This window comes from Lepus europaeus, chromosome 1, assembly GCF_033115175.1.
Source record: "Lepus europaeus isolate LE1 chromosome 1, mLepTim1.pri, whole genome shotgun sequence".
Classification (NCBI taxonomy): domain Eukaryota; kingdom Metazoa; phylum Chordata; class Mammalia; order Lagomorpha; family Leporidae; genus Lepus; species Lepus europaeus.
The window spans coordinates 143,600,806-143,619,247 of record NC_084827.1 but is presented as its reverse complement, the minus strand read 5'-3'; the positions used below and the strand labels follow the sequence as shown (position 1 = coordinate 143,619,247).

At 39.3% G+C, this 18,442-nt stretch overlaps 1 protein-coding gene across 1 annotated transcript; it reads right to left on the bottom strand.

Annotated features, from left to right (window-relative positions):
* Positions 1 to 4,050: 4,050 nt before the first annotated feature.
* On the bottom strand, positions 4,051 to 18,180 carry C1H2orf69 (chromosome 1 C2orf69 homolog). Its single transcript, XM_062189617.1, has 2 exons — positions 17,751 to 18,180; positions 4,051 to 7,386 (listed from the first exon to the last, which is right to left on the bottom strand). Exons 1-2 carry the CDS (start codon positions 18,072 to 18,074, stop codon positions 6,565 to 6,567), a joined length of 1,146 nt encoding a protein of 381 aa, XP_062045601.1. The 5' UTR covers positions 18,075 to 18,180; the 3' UTR covers positions 4,051 to 6,564.
* Positions 18,181 to 18,442: the final 262 nt, after the last annotated feature.

The following is an 18,442-nucleotide window of genomic DNA, read 5'->3' as shown; positions in this document are numbered from 1 at the left end:
TTCACTCCCCTTTCAACCACAACATTGGCACCAACCTAAGGCTGGCTACCCTCGTGGTCACGGGGTGATTGCCAGCAGCAGTTGGGGCTTTGTGCATCTTCATTTATATGCAATGGAAGAGGCAGGCTAGATGCCAAGGGCCCTGTGTTAATATGAGAAAGCTTTCCCAGAATTCACTACCAAATCTTGGGTCACACTGCTCTAAAGTGACTTAGATCTGTCCATCACTGAGCCAGTCAGGTCTATGGAGCTGGGAGTAGAATCCTATTCCTTTGAGGCACATGAATTGTGCAGCATACGGCTGGAGAATGGATAATTTGTTTAAATAAATGTACTGATAGGAAAAAAGGTATGCAACCTGCAATATATACCACATTTGCCTAGAATCAGAATCTTTTGAGGAACTTTGTTAAAAGATGCAGATGCCTAGTCTAGCCTTGTAGAGTTTGATTCAGTATGTTAGATTTGGTTTAAGTACCTAATGTACCTCACAGGGTTCTGGTGCATAATCAGCACTTAGAATCATTGGATTTGATGACAGTGATTTGGATTACTTTGTGATTTATTCTAAACATTTCATCTGATCCTGGTTTTTCTGCCACCCATTATGTCAGATGTGTCCATTTTTTCATTTTCCAATGATAGAAAACAAATTAATACCTATATTTACACCTTAACCTAACTAAAAGCTTTTCCCCACTAAATTTTTTATATATCCCCCTTATTAAAGAAAAAATTTTTAATTTTAAGGATGAATAAATGAGTGATCCTATAATATTGTCATTTAAGAAATGACATTGAGAAAGATTTAAAAATATAAAAACCAAAAAAAGACATTGAGTCATTGAGAAAAAAACAAATATATTTACTAAAGACAAATATACCCAAGTAGAGCAATTTCTGACATCAATTTGGTGGATTTAATTAGAGAAAATAATTTTCTCTAATGAAGATAATCTTATCTATGGGGCTAGATTAATTTTAGGCATAAAAAACTGTAGTAAACTACAAAGGAAAAATATATAAAAATTCTAAATTTCCTAAGCATCTTTGGGAAGATATGTTGAAGTTACTGAGGACAACAGAGAGGAAAAAAGTCTTGCAGTAAAGAAGTTGTTTTAATATATTAGCCAGAGCTAATGATCAGATTTTGATCTTTGGTAACTTTTAGTCCAAGCAAAAAAGTTTAGTGTTGCTTTTTCCATTATGGAATGAAAAAGACAAAACCACTTTCAGGTTGCACAGTATGTATATATGTGTGTGTGTGTATTTACATATATATATATATATATATATATATATATATATATATATATGTATTTAACTTTTAATGAGCTTTGTTTTTCTCTTAACCAGTAAGAGAATCAGGGCAAACTGCAAATCCAGAGTCACATAAAAACAACTATACTTGGAAGTGAAATGGATTGCAATTTGCCCATTTTATTTTCACTTAATTTAATAAGGAAGCAAACTGGGTGACCTTAAGCAAACTAAATAACCTGTTTAATAAGCTGTAACTCCTGCTGCACTATTAAATTATTACATTTAGGGATAGGTGTTTGGTTGCTGGTTGAGACACTGGTGCCTGACATCAGAGTACCTAAGTTCAACACCCTGTTCCAGCTCTTGATTCCAGCTTCTTGCTAATGCACACCATGGAAGGCAGCAAGGATGGCTCAAGTAATTGGGTTCTTGCCACCAATATGGAAGACCTAGATTGAGTTCCCAGCTTCCAACTTTCCCAGCCCAGTCTCTCCATTATGGATATTTAGAATGACCCAGCAGTTAGAGGGCTTGCTCTGTCACTTTGCCTTTCAAATAAACAAAAATGTAAAATTACATTATTTAGAAAGCTGGAACTGGGAGTTTTAAAGTTACTTTCCTGGTCATAATTGTAATGTTAGGGTCTGTTTATTTTAAATACATACTATTAATCTTTTTTGTCTGCTGAGTGAAGACCAAATGATATGTTTGCTTATACTGTGTAAAATAACAGATTGTTAGTTGCAGCTTCTCAGGGAATTCAAATCATATGATTTTATTGTTGAAAAGATCTTAGAAACCACTTCATCAACCCAGATTGAATAGGTTGGTGTCCAGGCTTGCACAACTGTGAGTGACAGAAACGGGGATTACAGTTGGAGTTCTTAGATCAGAAATTCTTCATTTTTTTTCCCTTTATGTGCAGCACATCTCACAGATGCTTCTGGATACATAGCTCTTCTGTGGCTTATAGTCTGGGGGCTTGACCCAACACAGAAAAGGAATTATTTCCCTCTTCCAGCAAATCACCTCACTACACTGCTTGCTATACAGACAAGGCTTCAAAGTAAAATTAATGAATACAAGTAGACGTCAGTGTAATACAAAAATGGAATGTCACCCATAAAGAATGAGGCAGAGGAATATGTTCTAGCATAGGATTTTCCCAATGTTATTACATGAAAAATAGGCTTGAAATTGGGCTGCCATTTGTTTAACAGGATGTGCTGTGTGTAAACATTTATATGCATATGCACAGAATTATTTCTGCAACAATACACGAGAAACCACTCATAGTGGTTGCTTCTAAAAGACTGAATAACTAGGTGGGACAACTGGAATTTGCTATTTTTTTTAATTGGACGTTTCTTTCACATTAGTTGTTCAAAGTAATTTTCAAAATACTACGTGTGGAGGAGGGCGGCGCCATGGCTTACTTGGTTAATCTCCACCTGCGGCGCCGGCATCCCAAATGGGCGCTGAGTTCTAGTCCTAGTTGCTCCTCTTCCAGTCCAGCCCTCTACTGTGGCCCAGAAAAGGAAGTGGAGGATGGCCCAAGTGCTTGGGCCCCTGCACTCGCATGGGAGACCAGGAGGAAGCACCTGGCTCCTGGCTTCAGATTGGCGAAGCTCTGGGTGTAGCAGCCATTTGGGGGGTGAATCAACTGAAGGAAGGCCTTTCTGTCTCTGTCTGTAACTCTGTCAAATAAATGAAAAAAAAAAAAATACTATGTGTGGAGAGTAATTATTAGCATTTCAAATTAGCAGTATTTGTCTTGGTACACGAGTACACTAGAATTATTTTTATTCAGGAGTCAATTTTAAACTCAATTTCATGAAATATCAAAACAAGGAAAACAAAATGAACAAGGCTTGTATCCTTCATCCATCTGAACAACAGCTCTGTGAACATTTGGGAAGAACCTTAGTTAATGAGCCTTGCTCTCACCTATAAAAAGTTGCTAACAGACACTGAGGCCGAGTTGACCAAAAAAATACACAGGAAACTGGATGGCAGGTCTGATGGAATTGGAGCTGTGCTGTTGTGACTCCTTTCCCCACTGCTAAAAAACAGAAGGAACTAACGTAGATTGGCAGTCACTTACACAGCTCCAGTGTTACCTTTCTCTTGTTTCGAGCACATAGCTTAGGTGTCTTAAATACACCTAAGTTATATCCCGTTTTTTTTTTTTTTTAAAAAAAAACAAACAGGTTCACTAAATGGGATACTAAAAAGACCATTTTAATTGCCTGCCTCTTCAACCAAGAGCTTGCTAGGCCTCTGCCTTTTTAGAGAAACCCGAGTTTACAGATGAGGCCTGTCAACATCACATCCTCTGTTGCGTGTCTTAAAGGAGCTTAAATTTATGAATACTTCTTTTTGCTTCATATTTTACTTGAACCTTTAATCCATTACATATTTCATATTAATTAACATGCTGGGACTTTGTGCTGTACTGTCATGGTCTAAACCATGACGTACTGAGGTACTGAGATGCTACATGAATGAAGTAAAGAATAGATCACAGGACATTCTCCTTAAGAGCTAAAGGAATGCAGATACCTGAGACTTGTTCTCTGAGAAATTCAGCAGAATAAAAAGGATATAATGCAAATTCTATGGAGCAATTTAAAAGGGAAAAGAAATGAATTCATTTGGGAAAAAACAAACATGGAAAGTAATAAAAACATATGGATACCCAAACTGACAACATGGACACAAATAGCTTCCTTTCAAATAATGAGCTGAAGTTTTTAACACGGCTAATACAAAACACATCCAAACAAATGTGGATTATTACTTTTAATACAATTATACATTCATGCTTTGGGGGTAACAACTTTCACAGTATTTGTAAGACTACTTTTCTCAACTGACTCACAACAAAGGCACAATTCAAAAGGATACATTAACAATTACAGTAACAATTTTAAACAAAGGTAGAGAAAGGACCAGTTTGAAATGTTAAGACTGAAAACATTTGAGTATTGATCAACTTGATATATATATATATATTTGTTCCAGAAAATAATTTTACTTTCCCTTGTTACCTTATTTTGAGATGATGGAAGTTCTGTATTCTCAGTTAGTTATTCTTAATATCCATTCAACATACAAAATTGTAATTAAGCATTCACAGGACTGGATAGCTGAAGCACCCAAATTTTTAAATACCTGAAAATTTTTAAATGAATGTCCTCTGAAAGTCCTGCCTTTTCATTTGTTAATCCCATGAAAATAAATGTCCTTCCTTCCCCACTCCATAGAACAGTCAGTAACTCAGCTATTTTACATTAGAAACAAGAACTTAACCTAGGATTATTAAATTGAAAAAAAGCCATCCAATCATAGTGCTTTGTAGGCACAGTATGTTAAAATCAGGCTGACTTAATAGAAATATTTGGTCTCAAAAGAAACAGCAGGTATTTAAAGAAACTGAAGTAATACAAAACTATTTTATCTTAAAAAATACACTTCTGTAGTGTATAAAATTATTAAAACACCAAAAAGATTTTTAAGCATTTGGTAAGAATCTTATGAGTCTCTGAATACTTGGAATGTATGTATAGAGTCATTAAGTGTAATTCTGAGAAGAAACCAAGAAGTTAACATTTTTATTTTTTATTGTTTTGTAAATATAGGTCCTCTGGATTAAAATTAAGCCTCAGTGTATTTTTTCTCAGTCCTAAAGCAGCATGTTACTTCCCTGCTTAGTTACCTCATGACCTGCAAAAGCTAATTATTAATAAACAACAAAAAAGTGACTGGTCACCTTTTATTGTAAACACACCATTGCTTCAAAGTAGGCTGAAATTCATTAGATCTTGGTTTCTCAAAATGTATTTATCTAGGTCAAGAAAAACGGGCAGAAGGAAACTTCCCCCAAATTATGTAGCAGTGTTAAGCAAATTCAGTTTTTGAGCCAAAACTAAATCATTTGTGTCTTCAAACTTTCCCTTATAACTTTTCTTATAGCAATATAATTTTGCATTTTGGCCAAAGAGAGCTATTTTCTTTTGGCAGACAAAATCATGCTTCTAGAGGAACATTGATTTAGGTCTGTGGAATCTGTCTCCTTTTCAATGGAGCACTAACAAATACAGCATTATATATTTATTTTACCAAAGTTGATCTCTTTCAAAAGATTGATATAATGAAAAATCTGAAATCTGCTCTGTAGTATATTTTTACCCAATATACATAATTATGCTCAATTTAAACCAGTTTTTCCAAAACAACTGGTTTTTGGCCAAGATTCAAGAAACCTCAAACTGTCTTATCCAAAATAATTAATTAAAAATTGTCAATTAAAAATTAAGCAATGGGGTCAGCAGCTGGCCTAGAGGTGAAGTCACTGATTGAGATATCTGTGTCCCACACTGGAGTACCTGGGTTCAATGCTTGGCTCCAGCTCCCACTTCTACTTTCTACCAATTTAAACGCTGAGAGGCAGTGGTGGTGGCCCAAATAAATTGGGTTCTTGCCACCCACATGGGACACCCAGACTGAGTTCTGGGCTTGCAGCATCAGCCTGGTCTGGTTGCAGCAGCCCCAGGCTTTTGGGTAGTAAGCCAGTGATAGGAGCTCTTTCCCTATCTCTCAAATAAATATTTAAAAAGAAAAATTAAGCCACAGTGCTGAGGTGTAATATTGAAAAAAAAAAACTTTACACTATTGCACATTCTTAGATATTTGTAATCAAATATATTTTGACGCTCAAGAAGAAAAAAAACACTTGGTGACACATTAAGAATGTGTCTGAGTTAGGTAACACAAGAGGCAGAATAGTTAATTCCAAAATGATGGGAAACTGTGCTTTGCTCTGTTTGAAGAGAAAGGAAATATTCTTAAGTTTCTGAGCTAATACTGTTTTAATGTCATCAAAATTAATTGAAAGCGTTACTCAGAAAATCAACTAATTCCAACAAACACAATGTTAGTTATCTTTTCAAGGGACTATTTAATAACTTTCTTTTATATTTTCTCAAAGGATTATCACAAACCACTTTTTTAGATTTCAAATTAACTAATTCTAACCCAATCCAAATTTAAAACTGCTCACATTCACAAGCAAATAATACTATTGCACATAACACTCATATTTTAGGAATGTGTGCTTACCCCATCCCCAAAATGATAATGCACCTATGAATTACTTCTCATTATCTGATTCAATGCATCTATATATTATATCTCATCTGAATCAATGCACTTATGAATAATATCTCATTATCTGAATTTGTAACACTGAAAGTGCTTATGTTCTTCCACTAAGTTGAGTACATGAGTGTACTCGAAGTCTCAAAATACTTCATGAACCCTAAAGTGATTTTCTATGGAAGGAGTTTCCTTTGCAAAATGAATTTGGCTAGTCACCTGCATACCAAAATCCTCAAGTATCTGAACAAATTTCTTGTGCTCTTTTCCAATCCAAGATCTCATGGGATCACGTACTTGGTAAGGTGTTACATGGGTGTGAACAATAATCCCTGTTTGTGCAAATTCTTTCAAGACTTCTGGATAAGTAACCCAAGTATTGCTTCCTCCAGAGTGACCACCATCCAACCAGTACATCATTCTTATGCTTCTGATGAAAGTATCTATATTCTTGTCTTTCTTGGCTTCTTTCAATTCAAAAAGCAACTGATTCAGAACAACACAACCTTTACTGAATCCAATCAAAGTAAAAGATGCACCATTTAGTGAAGGTGGATGAAAACTCATGGCAGACTCATCAAATTGTTCACAGGTCCTCTCTGTTTCTCCCTGGCAGCCATTAGTAGTAGAAGAACTGGATCTACAGTTAGATGTTTTGGAGTCCTTCTTCCAAACATTCACATTCTTCGATAATAAACTGTTATGACTTAAGTTAAAAGCATTAACTAATAAAGAATAGAGGTGTTTAAAAGCTCCAAAGTCAGTATTGTGTTCTGGAGCACCAAACATGTTGCTTTTCACAAAATTGTCATAGCAGCTGAATTTGTGCAAATGCATTCGGGAACACTTTATCACCCAAATATAACTATTGGGGAATCGGTGGGCTAAAATGGTGGCAACATTTTCTAGACTCCAGTTTTCCCACTGGTAGTTCTCAGGATGATGAGTCATAATTTCATGATAATTCTGAAAGGCAAGAAAAATGAAACAGGCATTAAGTACACATTGACATAAAACTATTTCCACAAAATACCTTCACAATTTTATTGTAGGGAAACTTAGGATGCTACTATGACCTATGGTTAAAGCACTAGAAATAAAAACTATAAATCTGTCATTATTTTATCAGATTTTAAAGAAATCACTTCTTTAACTTAAGCCTCAAATCCAGCAACAGACAGGGTAAAAGACATCCACATAGAATAGTAAGAATTTTAAAAATAAAACAATCTGGAAAGATTATAGACGTCTTTTAAAAAATGCTGTTTAGTATAAATATGATCAACTTTCCTATCAAGTAAAAATATAAATTTGGTTCATCAGACTTCTTGCCAAACAGAATTTTAAAATATTTCCCTTTTATTAAGCTGCCGTCCTGCTCTACTCCCTCTTTAGATTCCTTCAGCAACCTGAACACTTTGATTTCAGTTTTAGTATTACAAACAAAGCTACAATGAACAATATAGAAAAATCTTTGCATGCAATTGTGATTACTTTTTTTTTTTTTTTTTGGACAGGCAGAGTGGATAGTGAGAGAGAGAGACAGAGAGAAAGGGAGAAAGGTCTTCCTTTGCCGTTGGTTCACCCTCCAATGGCCGCTGAGGCCGGCACATTGTGCTGATCCGAAGCCAGGAGCCAGGTGCTTCTCCTGGTCTCCCATGCGGGTGCAGGGCCCAAGCACTTGGGCCATCCTCCACTGCCTTCCCGGGCCATAGCAGAGAGCTGGCCTGGAAGAGGGGCAACCGGGAGAGAATCCAGCACCTCAACCGGGACTAGAACCTGGTGTGCCGGCGCCGCAAGGCGGAGGATTAGCCTGTTAAGCCACAGCGCTGGCCTTGTGATTACATCTTTAAACGTAAACTCCTAGAAGTAGAATAACTAGGCCAAAGACCATTCATTATTTATTTAATGTTAATGATATATAATATAATACTGCCTTCAACAGAGTTATGTATAAATTCTGTTAAATTTCACAGACAATAGGATAACTCATTGAAATATGGACTTACTGAATATTAGAATAAAGTTGAAATTTTGTTCATTTATTAGCTATCTGGATTCCCACTCTCATCCAACTATATCCTTTGCCTTTTTGTATTTGGATCTTATTCATGGCAAAGAATTATATATGTATAACTTTTTGTTTCGGTTCTAGGACATACAAATTTTGTTGTTTTCATTTTTATCCATACTCCATTTTTTTTAAAGGAACAATTCATTCAAATTTATGCTATCAAACTTACTGGATACTTCCCGATTGAGCAGGGAACAGGACAAATTAAATCTCTGCCCACATGAAGCTTACTATCTAGTGCAGAGATAAACAATAACTCTAGAAGTAAACACAGCAGCACTGTCCAACAGAAATATGAATCATACATAGAAGTTGTTAGGAGCTGCATTTAAAAAAGTAAAATGTGAACAACTGAAACTATTCTATTAATATATTGAGCCCAATTGCCATTTTAATGGCTAATCAGTATAAAAAGTTACTGGGAGATTATTACATTCCTTTTTTCTTACTAAGTCTTTGAAATCCAGTGAGTGTTTTACACTTACAGCACAGCTCAATTTGGATGCTAAATCTTCATCGGAAATACTTGATCTGAATTTAGATTTCGTAAAATTTGCAGTTGAAAAAGCAGATTCGCATACCCAAGTTGTTCCAAATATACTAAGTTTTCCAGGAACTGAACTGAGTATCATTTTTAAAATTTAAATTGACTGAAATTAAATAGAATTAAAAATTGAGTTCCTCAGTTACGCTAACAACATTGCAAGTAGCCAATAGCAAAAGTAGCTATATTACTGGACAGTACAAAACATGGGGTGGTTTTCAGTGTAAGAAGGGGAAGGGAGTATAAGGTTTTGAAGAGGATGAGAATTAGTATTTTAACACATGATGGTCAGGAAAGCTTTCTCCAATACGGTGATAGTGAAGACAGATGAAGGAATCAAGGAGTGAATCATGAATATGGAGGCAGAAGAAACTGCAACTGTAAAAGGCTCTCAGGTAGAAGCACACTAGACACCACCACAATGTAACAATGAGGCCAGTGAGGCTCTGGTGGAGTGAGCAGAAGCAAAGTGACCACCACCAGGGCAAAGAGATCACTGAGGACAGGAAGGCGCTATTAGTTCTATAAGACACTCTGAGGACTGCGGCTTTTGTCCTGAAAAGGGCTGGAGCAGAGGGCTGACAAGATCTGTTCTGAGAGGATTACTCTGGCTCCTTGTAGGAAAGAGCAACAACAAAGGAGAGGACTGGTAAGAGGGCAGTGAAATACAATCCTGGTGATAGAAGAAGGTGGCTTAAACCAGGGTGGCAGTAAAGTGAGGTGCTAAGAAGCGGACATATTCTGAACGTATGATGGAAGCAGATTAGCTGATGGATTGGATGCAGACTGTAAAAAAAAGAAAAATGTGAATTTTCCTTGTTTCAAACAATTTACAGTATGTATCAGCTTTGCATGTATCTCTCTTTGACCTAACAATTCCACTTCTAGGAATTTTCTCTGATAGTGCTGCATATATGCATAGATAAATATGTATAAGGATATTTATTTTTGCTTCAGAAGAATGAGGCAGCTCTATGGGGATTCATATGTGTTGTAAAATAAGAACTAAAAAACTCTGTATGCTATGGTACCATATATGTATTTTTTAAAAATTGCATAAGCATAGAATGTCTAGAAATACACACATACGTATAAGTGACAGTGGTAGCCTCGGGCAAGGAAATGGGAGGGAACCTGGAGAGTATGGGGTAGATGAAGACTTACTTTTCAAAAATTGAAAAATCATCCACAAAACCACCAATTAGGAATAATCATTAGAGTGTTGGTGTCTAGCAGTACAGTTTTCTTTACATAAATATATATATATATGTAAGTATTATATAAAGAACACTGTCCAAGAGGCAACAATAAGTTTATATGTACTTTTCACTTAATGTTACAGGCATGATTCCATTGCAGTATAGATTTGCATTCATTTCAGATATCAGTAAGATTAATTCAAATTTAATTCCTACAAGTATACAACAGTGCTTATTTTTCCTCATCCTTACAAATCCTTAATGTTAATGACCATTTGCACTAATTTTTAAAAATCTTTGCTCCTATGATAAAATGATGTCTTACTTTTAATTTACACGCTGTTTCCTAATTAGCTTGAGCATTTTTTGTTTACTGATGATTTGCATCTTTCTTTTAATTCTCTGTTCATGTTCTTTGATAATTTCCCCACTATGAAGCCCAACTCCTTACAGGTGTATTTCATTGGCATTAGAGGCTTGTCATATTTTTTTTGTTAAATGACTATACCTAGAAGGTCATCATTTGACTTTATGTGGAGCTGTTGCCTCTGCACATCCAGAATTTACACAAAATTATCCTAAAATCAGAGGCTTAACTCTTGAAGGGCTCATCTAAATCTTTTTTATACTTAAGAAACCTAATATCTTTTATTTATATTAGTTATTTAGTTAATGAGCCAAAATGAACCCAGATTTTATGATTCTTAGTTTAGTCTCTACCACAGTAGAAGATGCTCTAAACTCTAAGAATTTGGTGTTACCATTAATTAGCCCATTAAATGATGGGGGGAGGAAGTGCTTATAACCAAAAAACTGTATTCTAAATGTAAAAATGAAATTGTTACTGTCGTGTCAAAGCCCAGATCTGAGTACTTCCATATTCTAAAATGAGGCACCAAAGAGTCCTACAGGATTAGCCAAAACTTGTTCTGCTACTATTATCCATGGCCAATCTACAGAAAGAACTTGACCCACACTATTATCCACGGCCAATCTACAGAAAAAGTGCAAGACTGCCAGAGAAGACTAAAGCTGTAACACTCATACTTTCCCTTCAGGGGACAATGGGTGAAGGTCTTGCTTCTGCTCAGCGAGGCAGGCAACAGTGCAATCTCCTGGAGATTAAGCAGCGCTGCTCCAGTAGGTGAGATGCCTGCTTGACCTGCGAAAATTTACAGGCCCACACTGTACAAAGGATTTCTAGGGAAATGTTACATATATGTCATCAAGAGTTTGGAAACATTCACAATAAAGATTTAAGCTAGGTGGTCTACTCTTAGAGTGGAGCACTGAGAGCCATTTTGAGGTATGAACTGCATTTTCATCAAAGATGGGGCAAAAAAAGACATCTTCTTTGAGCATAAAGTAGACATTCCAAGTAAGCAGGTTAGCACGACCAGAACAGCATTTGGCCTAAGAGGAGCTGCCAGATATAGCACGCGAAGCCCTGGGATTCATGACTCGGCCAAATTATTTAGAGTATGGTACAAATAAAAGTACACACACAAACATACAAATGACATATCCATAAATATAATAGTACTTGGTAATAAAAAGGAACAAAGTGTTGATATAGGCAAAAGTAAGGATGAATTTCAAAACCATTATTGTAAGCATAAGAAGCCTAACACAAAAGACTACAAACTATATGATTCCAAATTAATGAAATTCCAGATGAGGCAAAACTATAATGAAACAAAGCAGGTCAGCAGTTGCCTGGGAAAGAAGGTTGACTGCAAAGGGGCACAGGCACAAGGGTGCTTTTTAGGTTGATGCTCTATAACATGATTGTAGTGGTTATACTTGTCAAAATTCATCAAATTAAGCCCCCACAACTTGCGCTGGTGCTGTGGTGTAGCAGGTAAAGCCGCTGCCTGCAGTGCTGGCATCCCATTTGGGTACTGGTTTGAGACTCGGCTGCTCCACTTCCTATCCAGCTCTCTGCTATGGCCTGGGAAAACAGTAGAAGATGGCCCAAGTCCTTGGACCCCTGCACCCCCGTGGGAGACCCAAAAGAAGCTCCTGGCTCCGGATTGGTGCAGCACCGGCTGTTGCGGCCATCTGGGGAGTGAACCAGCGGATGGAGGACCGACCTCTCTTTCTGCCTCTCTATAACTCTGCCTTTCAAATAAATCAATAAAATATTTTTAAAAAATAAACTCCCACACTTGAAAAAGGAGTTGCTTGTAATTCCATTCCCTTCAAAAAGTAAAATAACTCAAAATTAGAAAGCATCTACATAAAAATATTCCTGATCCCTCTCCAAAATCACTGATGGATAAGAAAAACATGAAGTGCTACCTAAAGAAATAAGAATTGCTATGGCCTCAAGTTTTCCTGTCATTAAAATGATGAAGGTTGGGGCAGGCATTCTGCTCTAGAAGGTTAAACTGTCTGCAATGCTGGTATCCCATATGGGCGCCAGTCCCAGCTGCTCCACTTTGGATCCAGCTCCCTGCTAATGTGCCTGGAAATGTGGTGGAAGATGGACCAAATTATTGGGCTCCTGCAGCCACATGGGAGACCCAGAGGATGCTCCAGGCTCCTGGCTTTGGTCTGGCTCAGCCCCAGCCGTTATGGCCAATTAGGGAAGTGAACCAGTGGATGAATGGAAGATATCTCTGACTGTCTCCTCCTCTTTCTGTAACTCTGCCTTTCAAAAATAAAAGATAAAGGACAAGTATAGAGTTAAAAAGCAAAGGATAACAACAAAAGATAACTACACAAAAGGAATATTGAGAAAGTAACAGTAATTAGAGTTAAAATTATATGGACAACCATTCCACTTAATGACAAATAATGAATTAGTGTCAAGATGAGGCAAGGCTGCTAATGTTATTATTATTATTATTTGACAGATAGAGTTAGACAGTGAGAGAGAGAGAGAGACAGAGAGGGAGGTCTTCCTTCCGTTGGTTCACTTCCCAAATGTTCACAATGGCTGGAGCTGTGCTGATCCAAAGCCAGGAGCTTCTCCTGTTCTCCCATGTGGGTGCAAGAGCCCAAGCACGTGGGCCATCCTCCACTGCCTTCCTGGGCCACAGCAGAGAGCTGGAGAGGAAGAGGAGCAACCGGGACTAGAACCCGGTGCCCATATGGGATGCCGGTGCCGCGGGCAGAGGATTAACCAAGTGAGCCACGGCGCCAGCCCCTGCTAATGTTCTTTCAAAGTTCTGTTTGGCCCTAATCTGTCCAATATTCATTCAAATAGAAAATAAAAATATTAAAAAAATTTACTTAATCTACATGGTAGAAACCCAAATAACCATTCCCAAAAAATCAACATAGTAGATAAATAGGTGGCATTTAATAGATAAACTTTCATAAGGGTAAGTATTAGGTTCTAAAGAATCAGGTGCAAAAATACATATAAGGAAATCTGACTAGCATTTTACACAATGCCAGTCAATACATATCAATCACTTCATGCATTGTTCAACTATGTAAGAGGGCAGTTCAAAATGTTCAGGGAAAATGGAATTAGAAGCATTGAAATCCATGCATATATGAGTCTTCAAAAAAGTTCATGAAAATGCAGATTACTAAAAAACTAAACATGGAATTCAAGATGTTTTTTAAACCAAAATAAACTATCTTTTAATTCCATTTTCCTATGGACCTTTGAATTACCTTTGTACATGCATTCATGCAACAATTAGCATGGACACTTACTATGTGCCAATCATGAAGCTTCAGATGTGTCAGTGCATGAACAGACAGGAGCTTACATTCTGACATTTTAGTGGTAGAAAATAAAGCCCAGAATGAAGCATAACTAATATAGTAAATGATACGGATAAAAATGAAGGAAAAAAGTTGATGGGGAGCCTGTGTATACATGTGATTATTAAGGGAGACTCTTGTGCAGACCTGAGAGAAGTAAGATAATAAAACTACAAATATCTACAGGAAGGCTGTTTGGGTAGTATGTGTAAATCTGTTTTAAAACTTTTTTTTAATCATTTTATTTGAAAGGCAGAGAAACAGAGATCTCTCATTTGCTAGTTCACTCCACAATAGCTGGTTCGAGGCCAGGCTGAAGCCAGGACCTGAGAACTCAACTTGAGTTTCCCACGTGGATGGCAGGGACTAAACAATTGCACAAGCATCACCTACTGCCTCCCAGGGTGCACATTAGCAGGCAGCTGGAATTAGGAATAGAGTTAGGACTTGAACCCAGGCACTTCAATATGGGACACTATATGCATCCCAACTGGTGCCTTACACCTACACCAAAAGCCTGCCTTGTATCTGCAAATCTTCTGAAGTCAAGTGTGCCTGACTTGTTTGAGCAACACCAAGAAGGCCAGTGAGGCTGGACCAGAGTACAACAGAAAAAGGAGACAAAGTCAGAGAGGTAACAGGATATGGCAAATGTAGATGACGAATGCCTTTCAGGCCCTCTTGAGGACTCTGGCTTTGACTCTGAGTGACACGGGAAGCCACTGGAGTTTTACAGGTGGTATGGCATGATTTGATTTACACTTTTAGACATTTATTCTGATCATTTTAGATTCACTAAAGCCAGTGGAGTTTTTGATGGATTAGCTGTGAAGTGTGAAGTAGTGGCCAAAGCTATGACTTGACTTGAGCAACTGAAAAGGCAGTTTCCATGAACTGACAGAAAGAAAACTGCATAGGGATAACAATCCAGAGGTTTTTAGAACTACTGAATATTCTAAAGAAAATAACTGTGCACATAACTGGTGCATGTAAAGTTTGGGAATACACTTAGGATAGATACACAAATGTTAAGGGCTCTCAGGGTATGGGGTAGTAAGCAAAGTCAAGAGACTGAAAGAGATCACAAACGGAGTGAAGGCAGAGGAAAAAGATCAAGAATGTAATGCTAGGGGAAACCAGTAATTGAAAAAGTCACTAGAAAGATAAGACGGAATCCGAAACTTTTGAGTATTCACATATTTAATTCCCATTGATACTCTATAAGCTATTACTACCATTTTATAGTTGAGGTAACTAGTTGCAATAAAGAGAGATTTAACAACTGGCCAGAGATTTCATAGCTAAAAGTACAGAATCAGGGTTCAAACTTAAGCAATCTGGCCTCAAAGCCTCCTGATGTATTTGTTCTCTTTCTTCTCTAAAAGACCTAGGGTTTTTAAGAGTACTTCATTGGCCGCCATTGCGGCTCACTACGCTAATCCTCCGCCTGCGGCGCTGGCACCCCGGGTTCTAGTCCTGGCTGGGGCGCCAGTTCTGTCCTGGTTTCTCCTCTTCCAGTCCAGCTCTCTGCTGTGGCCCAGGAGTGCAGTGGAGGATGGCCCAAGTGCTTGGGCCCTGCACCTGCGTGGGAGACGAGGAGGAAGCTCCTGGCTTCGGATTGGCGCATCGCCGGCCTTAGCAGCCATTTGGGGGGGTGACCCAACGGAAGGAAGACCTTTCTCTCTCTCTCTCTCTCTCACTGTCTAACTCTGTCCAAAAAAAAAAAAAAAAGAGTACTTAATATTCTGCATAAATCAACAGCATATCACTGTCCAAAAATGTAATAAATTCAAGGGCTCCATAAAGCATTAGATGATCTAGGATCAAAAGGAGGTAATACAGGTTAAGTATCCCTTTTCCAAAATACTTGGGACCAAATGTGTTTTGGAGTTTGGAATATTTGCATACACATAATGAGCTATAGAGATGTGACCCAAGTCTAAACATATAATTCATTTAAGTTTCATATATATTTTATATACACAGCATGAGAATCATTTTGATAAAATATTGTTAATAATTTTGTATATGAAACAAAGTTTCATGATGTAGAATTTTCCACTGTGGTGCTACACTGGCACTCAAAAAGTTCTGGGTTTATAGCATTTTGATTTCAGATGCTCAATAAATGCTCTGGAATGCTCATTCTAAGGAATGCTCAGCCTGGAGTCAAAAAATAGGTAGAACATTATCGACTTCATCCAGAGACTTGTATCTGGGTGACTTTAAAAATACTTAGCAGCTGCTCAACAAATGTCACCAGCAGCAGGCATTGGCCAAATGGGCACGCTGTCTGTACCCCACAAAAGAGTTCATGTGTTAGATTCCCTGCTCTGGCTCTTTGTTCCAGCATCTTTCCATCTCCTGCTGATGCAGACTCTAGGAGGCCCCAAGTGATGGCTCAAGTAGTTTGTTCCCTGTCACCCAAGTGGGAGACCTGGATAGAGTTCCTGGCTCTTGGCTCGTGCCCAGTCCCAGTCTCAGTCCCAGTCCTAGCTATTGTAGGCATTTAGGGGAGTGACTCAGAAGATGGGAGTGACTCAGAAGGTTGGACAGCCTGGTATCTCTTTGCCTCTCTCTCTCAAAAAAAAAAAAAAAAAGGAAAAAAAGTTGTCATTACTATCATAATCATTATTACATTATTATAGACATGCCTGTCATAGTCGATCCACAAATTCCCCCAAAGTCATGGTCAGAAATGCTACAGCTGTTTTTGTGAGCACAAGGGTACCAATGGAGTAATTAAGTTTCTTCCTTCAACCTAAGCACTAGTTTTTTTTTTTTTTTCATAGTTTTTATTAGCAGGCAACTAGGCCAATTACTTTAAGTGCAAGAAAAAACACAATATATTTATATTATTTGACCCTGTGAGTTTATCATTTTAAAGCATCAACTTCAAAAACAGTAAAGGAATATCGTTTCATGGATAAGAAACACACCTAGCTATGTTCCAGTTTTAGCTTTAGTGCTAATAGAACTTCCTGTGATGACTGAAATGTTCTAAGTGATGTCCAATACAGTACGCACAGCCATTTGCAGCTACTGAGCACTTAAAACGAAGCTAGTATGACTGAGAAACCAGGCTTTTAGTTTTATTCAGTTTTAATTCACTTAGATAGTCACATATGGTTAATGGTTACTGTATCAGACAACGCAGTCTTAGATTAAGACCCAGCTTCCGGGACAACCACTACCATGGAAATATGTCCGTAGCTATTAAATTGATAATAAAGAAAATCACACACAAAAACAAAGGTACAGAATTTGGGTGAGCATCAAAATATTGACAAGTTTAGTAATAACTGCCCCTTTTGTCTCACCTCCTTTTTTTTTTTTTTTTTTTTTAGGGTTACAGAATAGCATACCTTTGCAATGGGTTATTTTGTTGACTTTGCTTTTTAATCACGATCAGCATTTTCTGGACTCTACATGCTAAGTTAATTTAAAAGCCATTTCTCAATCCCCAGTCCAAAACACACACACGCAGTCGCTTAACCAAGCTACGGAACGAGTACGCACTGTGTGCCTCATTCCCTGTCTCAAACCCCAGCCCCGGAAGCCTGGACAGCAGGCCCCCAGCCGTGCCCGGACACCTTCCTCCCGGGGTTCTATGGGGAAAGGGTCAGGGCTTGGGATCTCGTGGAGGAACCGACAGGGCCACCGCCGTGAGCTGCACGGGGAGCTGTGTCCAGGCGAGGCACGGAACCGGCGGCAACCACCAGGGAAAGAGCTAATGGAAGCGCACACGCGCAAGTGGAGGGAACAGGTGCCCAGGCCGGCCTCGGGTTACCTGCACATCCCCGGGAAAGTAGAGGACGTGATGCTGGGGCGGCGGCTGCGGCTCCTCCTTCGCCGGGTCCCCGGGGAGGCCCCGCCGCTCCCGTCCCTCCCCCGCGGGCGCCAGCAGCAGCAGCTCATTGCTGCGCTGCGGCTCGGCTCCCGGCACCGTGGACAGCCGCAGACACTGCCGGCGGCACCCCTCGGCGGCCGGGGAGCATCGCGCGCCGCCCGAGTTCATGGTTCTGGCCTGAGAGCAGGACGAGGCGGCTCCGATCCCGAGCTGCGGCAGCAAGAGCAGCAGCGGCGGCGACCGCAGGAGTCGTAACCCCCACATGGGTCGCCGCCGCCAGAGCGGCCCGGAGGCGGGGGTCCTGAAGGAGGGGCTTCGGCAGCCCGGCCAACGGTCGGCGGGAGCGGCCCGGGCGGGAGCCGGCGCGGAGGCGACGGCGGCGTCAGAGGCCGACGTCCGCGCGCAGCGTGCGTCGAGGGAGGGCTGTGCGCGAAACTGGGCTCGGGTTCCCGGAGAGGGCGATGGAGGGGCGTGGCCCGGGGGAGGGCGTTTGTGATTGGTGGGTTCTACTGCGACCGGGAAGTTCGAACGGAAGTCTGGGGAAAAGCCGGGGAAGAGCAGAGGAAGAAGAAACGGTGGAGAGCATTACTGCCCGCGCGAGCGGGCGGCGGCTGTAGCGCATGCGCACCGGC